This window comes from Hippopotamus amphibius, chromosome 5 (assembly GCF_030028045.1).
Source record: "Hippopotamus amphibius kiboko isolate mHipAmp2 chromosome 5, mHipAmp2.hap2, whole genome shotgun sequence".
NCBI classification, from domain to species: Eukaryota; Metazoa; Chordata; class Mammalia; order Artiodactyla; family Hippopotamidae; genus Hippopotamus; species Hippopotamus amphibius.
The window spans coordinates 37,269,663-37,283,041 of record NC_080190.1 but is presented as its reverse complement, the minus strand read 5'-3'; the positions used below and the strand labels follow the sequence as shown (position 1 = coordinate 37,283,041).

General features: G+C 37.8%; 1 protein-coding gene across 6 annotated transcripts in view; it reads left to right on the top strand.

The window, feature by feature from the left end:
- Positions 1-13,379, top strand: part of PCGF5 (polycomb group ring finger 5) — a 118,084-nt gene that overhangs the window by 70,674 nt on the left and 34,031 nt on the right. For all 6 annotated transcript variants that reach the window (XM_057734513.1, XM_057734514.1, XM_057734515.1 and 3 more), the window contains exons 3-6: positions 3,733-3,829; positions 9,313-9,368; positions 9,480-9,539; positions 11,978-12,126. In XM_057734513.1, the coding sequence (XP_057590496.1) occupies positions 3,733-3,829; positions 9,313-9,368; positions 9,480-9,539; positions 11,978-12,126 (362 nt within the window). The remainder of the gene's footprint in view (positions 1-3,732; positions 3,830-9,312; positions 9,369-9,479; positions 9,540-11,977; positions 12,127-13,379) is intronic.

Sequence of the window (13,379 nt, the reverse complement as noted above, 5' to 3'; positions counted from 1 at the left end):
CTTTAGACCTATAGATATAAAAATAGAAGAAAATGTAGCATGTAGGCATGCATTGGGTAAGAAAATGGGCTCTTGATTCAAATTCTGGCCTTCACCAGTTACTGGCTCCATGATTTCTGGCAAATTGCTGAAGTTCTCTATTCAGTTTTCTCATCTCTAACATTGCCTAATTAATGGGGTAAAAAGTTAAATATATGTTGAAGCATTTAGAGTGGTGCCTGTTACATAAAGCTTTTAAGTGTTAATGATTATGATAAAAATGACATCCACCACCAGAAAAAAAAAAAAAACTACAGCAAAAATATATTTCAAACTATTTGAAATTTTTAAATTTTTCTCAAACTGTTTGAAAAACATTTAATTAAAGACAATTATGGGCTTTAGCCTCTTTAAAAAATTTTTTTTTAATTCTTTCAATGTAATACTTTATGCAGTAAGGTTAATTACTGTGTCCCATGGGATGGCTTATCTGTCATGTTTACTTGGCGGTCAGATTTAGCAGAGATGCTAAAGATGTTTGGGGGGGCTGGTATTTCTACATTACATTCTTTTCCTTTGTAAAGTTAAAGAATATTTCTTAATCTGGCAAAATTTGTGATTTCATATCGGAAAGCCTGGATTCAAGTCTCTTTGCTGCCGTTCATCAGGGAAGACAGGTTACCTGGCTTGTAAGAACCTCTTCGCTCTTATCTGCAAAAGTAGAATAAAATACTGTATCTCAAATGTTGGTGTGAAAAATAAATTCACCTCCTGATGGGGCTTTCTTTCTCCCTGTGTTCAGCACTGTTCAGTAGAAATAAAATGTGACCCACCTATGTAATTTTAAATTTTCTAGTAGCTGCATTAAAAAAGAAACAAATGAAATTATTTTAATATATTTTATGTAATCCAGTGTCTAAAATATTATCAATTCAACATGTAATTAATATAAAAATTATTAATGAGATTTTTTTTTTCATTCTAAGGCTTTGGAATCTGGTGTGTATTTTACACTTACAGCACATCTCAACTTAAACTAGCAACATTTCAAGTACTCAGGAACCATATGCCACTAGTGGCTACCATGTTGGACAGTCCAGATCTAGAATATAGATTAATATTCCCCATCAGCATCCTTGAGCACTGGGGCTGCCTTGGCCTTAAGCAGTCTTCTTCTCCAAACTGTGTGCACCTCTGGACAAATGAGCCTTACATTTCTTTCTTCAGCAACCTAGATTAGTGTCTTTGCCCCTGGGAGGATAGGCTCCTGCCCTTAGCCTTTTGGCTGACCCAAATGAGGACTTGCTTTGGGCATGTCACGTGCCTCTGGCCAAGGCCGGTAGACAACCAGGAATTCCTGAATCCTTTGAGCGTGATAAACCTTTTGAACCACAATGATCAGAGCTCCAGGGCAGGATCAGAGGTTCAGGACAAGATCAGGCTTTATTTATAATATCCCTTCATTCTTGCCTCTTATCTGTCCTATTTGCCTTCTTTACCAAATTTCAGAGATTTATCTAGTGTCCCTGGGAAAAGAGCAAGTACCAGCAATCTGCAAAAGATTCATCTTTTTTTCCTTCTACCTCAGTTTGGCTTAGCAAGGCAGCCCTCCCTCCCAAACATTAACTTTAATGAGGTGGATAGACCTAGAGACTGTCATACAGAGCGAAGTAAGACAGAAAAACAAGTACCATATGCTAACTCATATATATGGAATCTAAAAAAGTGGTACTGATGAACCCAGTGACAGGGCAAGAATAAAGATGAAGATGTAGAGAATGGACTTGAGGACACGGGGTTGGGGGGTGGGGGGCGAAGGGGAAGCTGGGATGAAGTGAGAGAATAGCACAGACATAGATACAGTACCAACTATAAAATAGATAGCTAGTGGGAAGTTGCTGTATAACAAAGGGAGATCAACTCGATGATGGGTGATGCTTTAGAGGGCCAGGACAGGGAGGAGATATGGGGATATATGTATAAATACAGCTGATTCACTTTGGTGTACCTCAAAAACTGGTACAAGAGTGTAAAGCAATTATATTCCAATAAAGAGCTTAAAATAAAATAAAATATAAGCTCTCAGGTATCACAACAAAAAATAAAGACATTTAGAATGTTTTGGAGGTGAAGAAATTTGGAGGACAGAAATATTCATATCTAAGCTTATCTTATTTTAAAGTTTTCTAATACCGTCTTCATCGAAATTTTGGAAGAATTGTAATAAAGTGTTGTTACCCTAATAGCTGTATGTCATGGTAGAAAGAGGTAGAGAATAGGGGACTCAGGTGTACTCATCCAACAAAAATATCTGCTCAGATGTCACCTTCTTAGGTAAGAGTGATCAGGGTAGGACTTCCTAACATAGGTACCAGCCCCCAGCGCCCACGAGCACAACACACACACATATTCTCTCTCTCTCTCACTGTTTTTCTCTCCCTTTTTTGTTTTGTAAATATCACTTATTACTAAAATTCTTTGTTTGGCTTCCCAAATAGAAGATAAACTCTGTAAGGGTATGGACTTTGTTTTGTTTCCCCCTGCATCCCCAGCTCCTAGTACAATGCTTGGCTATTGAATTGATGAATAAATAAGTGAAAGGAAATGCCAAGATATTGTTCTCTGTATGTACTGATAATTTTAAAATTAGTTACCAAGGAGAGTTCTTCCCTGACTTTTGTTGCTCTGACCAGTATGTGATGTGTCTGAATTTTCAGACCAAATCTCAGTAGTAGGAATTCTAGTGTTTACTCTTGAGCAATCGTTTAGATAAACTTTTACTTCTTTTAGATAGTGTGGGGCTTGAGGAGGGGGAAGTAGTTCGTAATGGAGTTGTGAAAGGGGGAACTGGTCAGTACCAAGTGAAAATTTAAGATTACACAGGGTAATAAAGTAGAGGAGGAGGTATTGCAATAGGGAATTAGATTAAAAAATTTTTATAGTTCAGATGCTGTAAATATGTCTAAGGTTTTTGGACAAGACAGTTGGTAGGTAAGAAGCATAGGGAAAAGGTGGAAGAGATTCATAACCAGAAAGATGAGTTTTCTTTGGAGGAGAGGCGGGCTATGTAGGCTTGTGGCCGAAAAGCCACAAATCATATCTCCATTGTCTTTGTTTATAATCTTTATTTAAAATCTTAATTATCCCTTTCAGTTTCTGAGTCATTCTTTTGGTTTACCTCGTGCTTTTGTACCAGCTTGATGTCATCACCTATACTTCGTGCCCCTTGGAGTTATGGTACCTGTGAGCACAGACTCATCATGCCCTGCACAGGCCAGAAGTTCCATTGTGACTCCTGGCTTGTCCCAGGAGCACCCTGCCAGCAAAAAGTAATCCAGACATGCTGAAAACTCTTGTGTTATTAAGAACTATTTATGTTGCATTCAAATAAACTTTTAGTAAAAGAAAGAAATGCAGACTTAACAGCTTTTACCTTTCCTTGTCCTAATTCTTTAAATGAGAAAATCCTATTATTTTATGTAAATGCATCAGCTTTTTTTATAGTACTATGAATGAATTGTTTGGTTTGTGAATATATTTAAGAGAAAGAATAAGCAAAATAATCTATACTTTTTATATTGTGGCAGTAGGCGTTATTTCATTTGGGTTTTTTTTAATAGTGTTATAATTTTAAAGTTTTATAAAGTTTGATTAAAGATGGTATTTTACATGTAGTAGATAACTTTAAGGACTATTTCTAATTACGTTAAGTTCAAATGATGCATTTTAACCTAACGTCTTCTTTCTTCTCAGTCTGTAAGACTTGTATTGTCCAGCACTTTGAAGATAGCAATGATTGTCCAAGGTGTGGCAACCAGGTTCATGAGACAAACCCATTAGAAATGTTGAGGTACGTAAGTGTATTTTTAGTTCATCTAACTTAAATAAACTATATAAACTCTTAATTTTTATTATGTATCATAATTGTTGGTGCCTTGACTCAGTGGAGGTTTTATGATTTTCTTTTTAAAACATTTCAATTTAAAGTATTTTATTAAGAGGAAATGAAAAATAAGGCTGTGCATATTAAATATTTAAGAAACGCATTTCCAAATTAAAAATTATAACTTTATCTCAGGCTCTCAGCGTTCCTTTAGTTGTAGTTATTTTCAGTATTTTAATATTCTACCCAGTACTGTGTATTTGTTGAGCTACATGGTACTGGAAAGAGGGCAGACCTAATAGTGAGGGAGACTAATCTTGGTACTATTAATTTCTAAAAATGTATCATATATTCAAAAAGAATGTACAAACATTTATGTACAACTTACAAGAATTTTTTAAATGACTACCTTTTTACCATTTACTTAGTGGTATAATCATTATGCTAAATAAATAGTAATGATATAAAGAACTCTGATCTTATATTTTTAAAGCTAGAAGTGCTGTATAAGATCCTAAGCCAAACCCTTTTTCAAGATTAGAAATTGCAATTTATAGAGTGACATGACATTGCCTAAGATCCTAGCAAACTCAGATGTCACTTCCCAGTTACAAGCCAGGTGTCCTTACCACTAAGCCCATTTTCTTCCCACTGTTCCTACCATAGCTCTACCATAGATCAACTGTGTAATCTCAGGAAAGTACCCATTGAAAAACAGAACTAGATATTCTCTAGATTGTCCTCATTAACATTCACCTCTGTGGGATGTTTGCCATCATCCTATAAATCTGGATTTGCAAGTCTTAAATTTTATACTTTTTTTTCTATGTTAGTGCCTATAGTTAGAGTAATTTGTCTATAAGTAAATGTCTGGCCCATTGGCTTTCAAAGTGTGGTCCCCAAACCATTAGTATCTTATTGGAAGGGACAGTTCTTGGGCCCCGCCTCAGACCTTCTGAATCAGCAGCTCTGAGAGGTGCTGCAAGTGGGAGGCATCAGGGGTGTGCAGGAGGGGACAGATGCCAGTTTTAAATAAAATGGTGCAGATAGGCATTATTGAGAAGGGAAGATCTGAGCACAGAATTGCTCTCTCCCAGGGAATTAGCCATGCGTAAATCTGGGAAAAGTGTGCCTGTTCCAGGTCAGGGCAGCAGCCAGTGCACAGGGCCCGAGCTAGGAGGGCACCTGCAGCTTGTCTTGAGGAGCAACAAGGGAGCCTGGTCAGTGGGCCAGGAGCTCAGAGAGGGTAGACCTGATCTCTGACCTGAGCAGCTGGAGAACAGGGTTGTCACTAACTGAGATAAGGAAGACTAAGGATGGAGCAGGTTTGGAGGATGGGTAGATGGGGAGTTTGGATTTGGATGAGTTGAGTCTGTTAATCATTTCAGGGAAGAGAGGAGTTGGCAGGTGAATATACAAGTCTGTGATTCCAGGGGAGAGGTCTGGCTGGGGTTAAATATCTGGTAGTCTTCAGCATGTATATAGTATTTAAAACTGTGGGACAGGATGAGATCATGTAAGGGCATGAGTACAGAGAGAAGAGTGGAGGACCAAGGATTGATCCCTGGAGCATTCCAACATGGAGAAGTCAGGGAGAAGAGGAGGAACCAGCAAAGGACACTGAAAAGGCACAGTCAGTATAGGAAAAGGAAGATCTGAGAGTGTCTGGCTCGGAAGCCAAGCGAAAAAGAGGGAGTGATGGACTGTGTCTGATGTTGTAAGGTGAGGACTGAGAGTTGACAGTTGGATTTAGCAACTTGGAGGTCATCAGCCTTGACTAGAGCATTTTCAGTAGAGCTGTGAGGCAAAAACTTAACTGGATTGTTTCAAGAGAGAAAGGGAGGAAGAATAATTAGAAACAGTGAGTATAGACAACTTTTTCAAGTTTTGCCACAAATGGGAGTGGAAGCAGAGAAATGGGTGGTAACTATTCAGAGAAGTACAGTCAAGAAGGTTTCTATTTTGTTGTGATATGGTAGAAATAGTGACATGTTTGAAGGGAATAATCCAGGAAAGAGCAAAAAGTTAATAGGAGAGTGGGGGAGAGGGGGCATTGCTGAAGCAACGTTCTTGGGTAGGTGAGAGGGAGTGAAATCTAATAGTAAAAGAGGTTGGCCTCGTTGTGGACAGTCATCGGTAGCAGCAGGTAGGAGGGCGGAGTATACGTGGGTGCAGATGCCATAGGTGGATGTGCTGGTCAGAGTCTGTGGAATTTGGTGTCTCAGTGAGGAGAAAATGTTTATCAGCCAAGCGTAAGGATGGGAAAGGAGGGTGTAGGGGTTTGGGGAGAGAAAAAAGCATGTCGTCCAGGAAAATAAGAGAATAAATGGCTGGGAAGTGTAGTATGAGTCCTGGCAACCTTAAAGGCACACCTGGGTTGTAGTTATGAATTTGAAGGGGTGTGGTTGTGTTTTTTTCCCAGCCCATGGGTACAAGCACAGGTTAATGGAGAGTTGGATTTAACTAGTGTTGTGGTTGTACCAAATAATTTTGAGCAAGTGAGGGAGGGACAGGGGAATCAAAGGTACCTGTGAGGGTGTGGCTTTAATGGCTGACCAAGGTATAAATCCTAAACTGAATGAAGAGGGCAGAGAGCACATGAAATTGGCGAGGAATGATGTCTCACAGGGGCAGAAATGAAGCTAGTTGATTCCTGATCTGTGTACGTAGTAAGAAGAAATTCTTTGGAAGAAATTCTTTTAAAGATTTTGGGAATGGGTATGTAGAAAATGAAGAAAAGAAAGCAGTTAGTAACTCCAGGGAAAGAAAAAAGTTGAATGAGGGGATATCCTTAATCAGAGTACACTGTGAATATTTATGTAATCATAACCATGTAAACTCTCATTATTAAACAAAAAAATGGCAGTAATACTATCAGGAAGATGAGAGTTGGGAAAACATATGTTGGCATGGCAGGATGATACCACAGAGCTAAACCTTTATCTCCCACAGAAGGTCAGAAAAATCTAGATAGCAGAAAAAGAAAGGCTTTGTTTTTTAATCTATCTATCTGTATCTATCTGTCTGTCTGTCTATCTGTCTATCTATCTATCATATATATAGAAATATGAAAGTAAATACCAGACAAAACAGCTTGAATTTGAAAGTGGTTGTCCCTGGGGTTGTAGGAATCAGGAACAGGGAGGGTGGGACATGAAAATGTTGTATTTTAATATAAGGTTATGGGGAAGTTTGATTTGTAAATTATATACATGTATTACATTGATAAAATGAATATTAAGAAGGGCAGAAATAATACTTCTTTTAAATACTGCTACTATTAAATAGTCTGGAAAATTTTTGTGAATGAGTTAGTATGTAAGTCCTGAAGAATAAGGTAACATTGGTTTGGTTGGAGAGTAGGAATCAGAAAAGAGTATTTGAGCCAGGATGAAGAGCACGGGGGAGGAAAACAGATTGGAAAAGGCAAGGCATTCTTAGGGATAATTGAATAAGCCAGTTGCCTAGAGAAGAGTGACAAGAGAACGGCACCAGTTACAATTTGTAGGTTGGACTCAAGTTATATAAACACTTGAAGCCTGGTGGTGGGAAGAAATTAGTTCTTGAGCAGGCAAATAATGATCAAATTAGTGCTTAAGGAAAATTCATTATGAGTATGTCAAGGTGAAGGAAAATATCTCTATGCTGTCCTCTAAATACGGTGGTAATTGAGGGAACAGAGGATGGGAAGTGTGGAAAGACTGGGAGGGAGAAATATTGAGAAGCAGCTGTCTGGGGTTTGGGGAGTAAATGAGGCAGGTAGGTTAAGATAACGCTTGCATTTTGAGCCTCTTTGGGAATGATATGGTATCACTTCTAAATTTAATTTTTAAAAAGAGATGTGTTCAGTATTTTGTTGAAGGAGAATAGTTGAGATAGTCTTCACATATATGAACAAAAGGAGGTGCTTGAGATATTCAGCATCTGTTGGAAATATGGAGCTTGAGCTCAGCAGAGAGCTGCAATGTGTGTGTGCGCATGCGTGTGTATGTGTGTACATAAATATGTTATCTGCCTGTATGTTAGTTTTGAAGTCACGCATGTGGATGAGATCCTCAAGGAAGGCAGCCTGTAGAAAAGGTCAAAGAGTGTAGAGAGCAGAGCAAAGGAGAATACTCAGATGTAGAGGTAGTTGGAAAAAGAAAAAATCTAGGGACAAAAGGAGTTGATAGAAAAAAAAGAAAAACCAGGAAAAGGAAATTTTCAAGAAGGCAGCATCAGGCAGCACTGACAGAGTGCTGCAGAGCAATGAGGAGGAAAAGTAATTAAGATTTTTTAAAATCTTAAGTCTAAAAAATTTTTAAATCTATTCAGTATGGAAGTTATGGATGATTTGGGGAGTTCACTTGAGTAAAAGAAGCAAAAATATGTGACAGAAATAATGTTGACTCTGCTTTCAGAGTTTTTCCAATTGGAAGAAGACGTTGAGAATCTGCTAACAGCTTGAAGAGACAATAGGTTAAGCCAGGGTTCGGGGGTTTTTTAGATGTAGGAAAGTATCCATGTTTTTAGTCAGAGAAGAGTAATGCAGCTGAGCAGGGTGAAGGAAATGAGAGAAAAGGGTGTTGTAGGAGCAGGAGGACAAGATGAAGAAATGAAAGCCGTGAAGAGCAAGAGTTATGCTCAGATACAGCAGGAAAAGAAAGCAAGAAAAAAGTTGAGATAAATATTTACATTTTTTATCTAGGAAAAATGGTTTAAATTTCTGAGAAGAGAAGAATGAAGATGATTTCTTTCATAGGAAAGAGCCAGAGTTGTGGTAGAGATTTTGAAAGTGGCTGCATCAGCTACTGCTGTATAACAAACCACCCCTAAATTTCATGCTGAAAACAACAGTAAAAACATATATTATTCCTCACAGTTCTGTGTGGTTCACAGATCCAGGTGGGTCTGCTAGTCTTAGCTGGGTTCGCTCAGGTAACTGCAGTCAGAGGCTGGTGGGTGGCTCCTCCTGGCTGGGTTCTGTCCTGTTGGGTTGGGCTGTCCATGAACTAGTGGCAGATGGCCTCAGCAGGGCAGCTTGGCTCTCTTGGACATGGTTTCTTGTTGTTATGGTGACAGGATTCCAAGAAAGTGTACCGAAGCACACGATATGTCTCATGAGGCTGGGGCTCACAGCTAAGCAGTGTCACTTGTGCCACATTCTGTTAGCCTGAGCACGTTTTAGTGCTGGCCCATAGTCTCAGGGTGGAGATCCTGACTCCATCCCTTAATCAAAGTCCTGTTCAGAGGGGAAAGATTGTAGCGAGAGCTGGAGATGGGACCATTTTTGTAATCTGTCTGCCACTGGGACAGGCTAGAAATAGGTGTACTCCACCTGCAGAGCAGTAGGGTGAAATTGTGTATGTTCTATATTTTGTAATATATGTGAGATGCAGATCTTAAATGGTTTACGTATTGGATTTTGATGTCTTCATTGTTAGTATATTCTCTTTTTTCCTCTTTGGAAGGTTGGATAACACATTAGAGGAAATTATATTTAAGTTGGTCCCTGGACTACGAGAACGTAAGTTGCTCTTTGGGTTCTTGCAGAGTTTTGTGTTTTGTGAAATTGCCATTTCTATTAAAGACTTCATGATTATTTCTATTACCTTTATAATTTTTTCTTTTAAATTAGAAGAACTTGAGCGTGAGTCTGAATTTTGGAAGAAAAACAAGCCTCAAGAAAATGGACAAGGTGACTTTTTTTTTTTAACTTCTATATCTGATGGAATCTCTCAAGTTGGTCAGCTTTTTGTAGCTGTGGCGAACTAATCTTTCTCTGCAAGCACAAATTTCTCCTGTACAGTATTCCCGTACCCCTTTATATTCTGAACCTTTCTCTGATTATGAACTTTTTAAATAGAATCATGAGATTTTATATAAATGCGTGTAAATCTGGAGTCAGTCCAGTTGAAGGTAATTGGAGGTAGAGGAAATAGGGAAGAGAAAAAGGAGATAAAACAGAAACGTGACCTCTGATTATGGCAATATTAGCTGGAGAGCTGAAGGAGACTGAAGTAAAAAATAGCCATAGCCTGTAACTAAGCAGTGAGGGCTTTGCTGTTTTGTTATATTTTCTTTTCTGTGTTTAGTAGGAGAGGGAACTGGGATGTAGCTGAGAGCCAGATCAGAGGATCTTGCTATACTCTGATAATCTGGAATGAACTTTTCATAGGTGGAGCTCAGATGATACAAATTTATATATCCTGAGATTTGAAAACTACTTCTAGGCGCTTATGGGAATTTCCCCCATCATCTATGCTAAGTGTCCAAATTTCCCTTTGGGTCCCAGGAGACTCAGCAATCAGTAATTTTTAGTAATTAAGGAAAGTGGCAAACATTACTGGGCAGAGAAAAGGCTTTTAGTATGTATATAATTCACACACAAAAAAGTACAACATATCTGAAATTATAAGGAAGTAGTATCCTTTCCTGTTGTCATTAAATATGAGATTTGTTTCAAGATGACCTAAAAATACCTTTGAAATCTTTCAAGGATGTATGTTTTTATGTGTGTTTTTACAGGCTCACTTGTGAGCTCAGTCTTCCATCTCTGGTTTTCCCATAAAAGTCACAGGATTGTCAATTACATGTTATTAAAATGGCTTTCTCTTTTCATATGTAAAATGGGGATCAGAGTTTTTCTAGTTCAACTTAACCGTGCAGGGCTGGCTCCCTATAGCAGGGGAGGTTTGAGAATAGTTTTGAATGATTGGAATAAGGTAGCAAGAGATTATTTTTAGTCTGTAATCAAAACACTGAAATGGGCAAAGAAGCCAGGCCTGGCAAAAAATGACTTAATTAAAGGCTTGTTTTACCCAAGTGTAAACTGCAATTTAGACAGTAGTGCTATAGTAAAAATATAGGTAAAATTGACTGAATGTTCTAGTTTTTGACCACCTTTACAAGAGGACAGGAGCCAGGGCTTGTCATCAGAAACTCTGTGGTCAGGTTAGTCCATGACTGTGTGTCTTACAGAGTGACTAATGAAGGACTGCAGCCTACTTTTTGCTTATCTCCCTTTTCCCTTATTTCTGCCTTTTTAAAAATATTTTATCATATTTGGTCTTTAGTTTGGGTGGAGACTTTGGACCTTTTCTTGGAGCTGCAGATTGGTTCATGGACGGCAGCTCCTGTCTATGTGTGTTCCATATAAAAAGGCAGGAGAACTCACCTGCCCTATGATACATCTGTAATGCTTTTACTACAGTCATTAAAGAGGAGCTAACTGGTCTTTTTTTTTTTTTTTTTTTTTTTTTTCTTCTTCTGGGCTTTTCTGTACTGTAATGCTTGGCTGGCTAATTCTTTCAAGTTTAAGCTTATAGACATTCTATTTAGAAATCTCCCCTGAATCTCTGCTTCACCCCAGAGTTTGGGTTTATTACCTCTGTTATATATGCCCAGCTGGTCTATCTTACCTCTCACATCGAAGTCCTAATTGACTTCTCCGTCTGTTTTCTTTACTTGCCTGCACTTCCTTCTATACCCTGACACAATGAGGGTGAGGATGATAACACTGCAGTTTTAATATTGTTCCCTCAGGCTTAATCTAACAGAGTTAAAAACACTCAATAAATGAATGAATCAACAAATAGAGTTGCATTATGTATAGCTTGCTGGTATTTTATAGGTTAAATACATTTGTTTGTAATGTGAAATATGCTTAGATTTCTTTGGTGTTTTAATGTTACATACATGTTAAAAAAGCTAATTCATTCTACTCTATTTCACTAGCTAATTTTATGAATATCTAATCATTTGAAATTTTGAGAACTTAGAGAATATTTTAGTTTGAAGAGTACTTGGTTTTAAATTTTGAATATATATAGAATTTGGAAGTATTTTTACATCGTGTCAGTTTTCTAAGTGGTCTAATCGCTAATGGCAGTCATTTTTGTGACCAAATATAGCTAGTTCTGAATCTTTCATGCGGTAGTCCCAGTAAGCCTAGAAATCATAAGCAATGTTAATAAGTAAATATCTCCATTGTTGAGTTGGTTGGAACATTTTAAAGGCACTAAAATCTTCAGTTATTCTTCACCAAAAACTGTTAAGAAGTGTTTTTTAAAGTTGACTTGTTTTCATGGTTAGTATACTGGTGCTTAAGTATGAAATCCACTTTGAATTATACAGATGCTGCTTCACAAGCTGACAAACCTAAAGCAGATGAAGAAGGTGATGAAACCCAGGATGATAAAGACTATCACAGGAGTGACCCGCAGATTGCCATCTGTCTAGATTGCTTGCGAAATAACGGACAGTCAGGGGACAATGTAGTAAAGGTGAGCGGGCAAGTACAGTTGCTTTCTTCATAATCATTTTATAGGAAACCTTTCATAAGTTGATGAATTTTCCTAATGTTTGCTTTCAAAGTCTTTATGAACATAAACAGAATGTCATTCTCCAACAGTCTCTTACTTGCAAATAGCCAAGCAGTTGCTTACTTCAGGCTCCTGATTTCTAACCCTCACAACTGAACCGTCCTGGGTCACTGCCACCACCTAGTGGCCAATGAGGAGAATCACGCCTGTATTTCTCTTTCCACCTCCTTTTATACCTTTGTTGGGAGTTCATGTACACTGTTTTTCCCTTTTTAAGTGTAGTCACCAACTCAGATCATTTCATGTCAGGTAGCATCTTCAGTCCTTTTATTCATCCTCTTCTAATTTTCTCTTTTGTTTCTCTGTTTTTATATGCGATTCAAAAAGCTATCCCTGTCATGGCTAATACATTTTATGAACAATATAATTGGTCGTGATGGATGTCATAAAGTACCCATGAACTTTACTTCCTCTGTGTGAGCTTTTGCTTACACAGTTAATGATATTTTCCTGTTAGGAAGTCAAAAACAAAATTTTTCAAATCTGATTAAGTTTTCCCAGCATCTTGCAAAAAAGAAATATGTATTAGTGTAGTGATTCATGAATATTTATCCACTATGTGGACATTAGTCAGTGAAGATGTAAATAATAAGTTTTTTCACTCAAGCACTTTTGGTTGGGTTTTACACATACAAACAGTTATAATACAATAAGATAATTAATTTAGTTAAGAGAGGTTGGTTGCACAAGGCATGTAGTAGAGTACAGTGGTATTTAGAGAAGTGGCCGCTGTACCTATTTATCCTTCCAGGCTTCTCTGTTAGCTTTTATGCTCTGGTGCAGCACCCTTTCCATTTTGTCAGTCTTTTCATCAGAGTTTTTAATAACCTTACATTTCTGTCTTATTCCCAATCATTTCTGTAATCCCCTTTTGGGGAGGTTTTTCTTAATAGAGATTATGATCATCCTTTAGCTCTCTAATACATGAGTTATTATCTTGTAGTGGAAATTTAGTCAACAGAAAGGTGGAATATCTCTTCATAAAATAAATGGGAAGCCTGCTTCTCTGCAGGATTTCTAGTATGAAAGTTATAAAGCATTGAATTTTAGAAATTCATCTGAAAAATTAACTACCCCTGCCTTGATATTCTATTTGGCATCTCTGACACTTTGCCATTCCAGTTGACCTTTTATCTTTTCACTCTTTCCTTTAT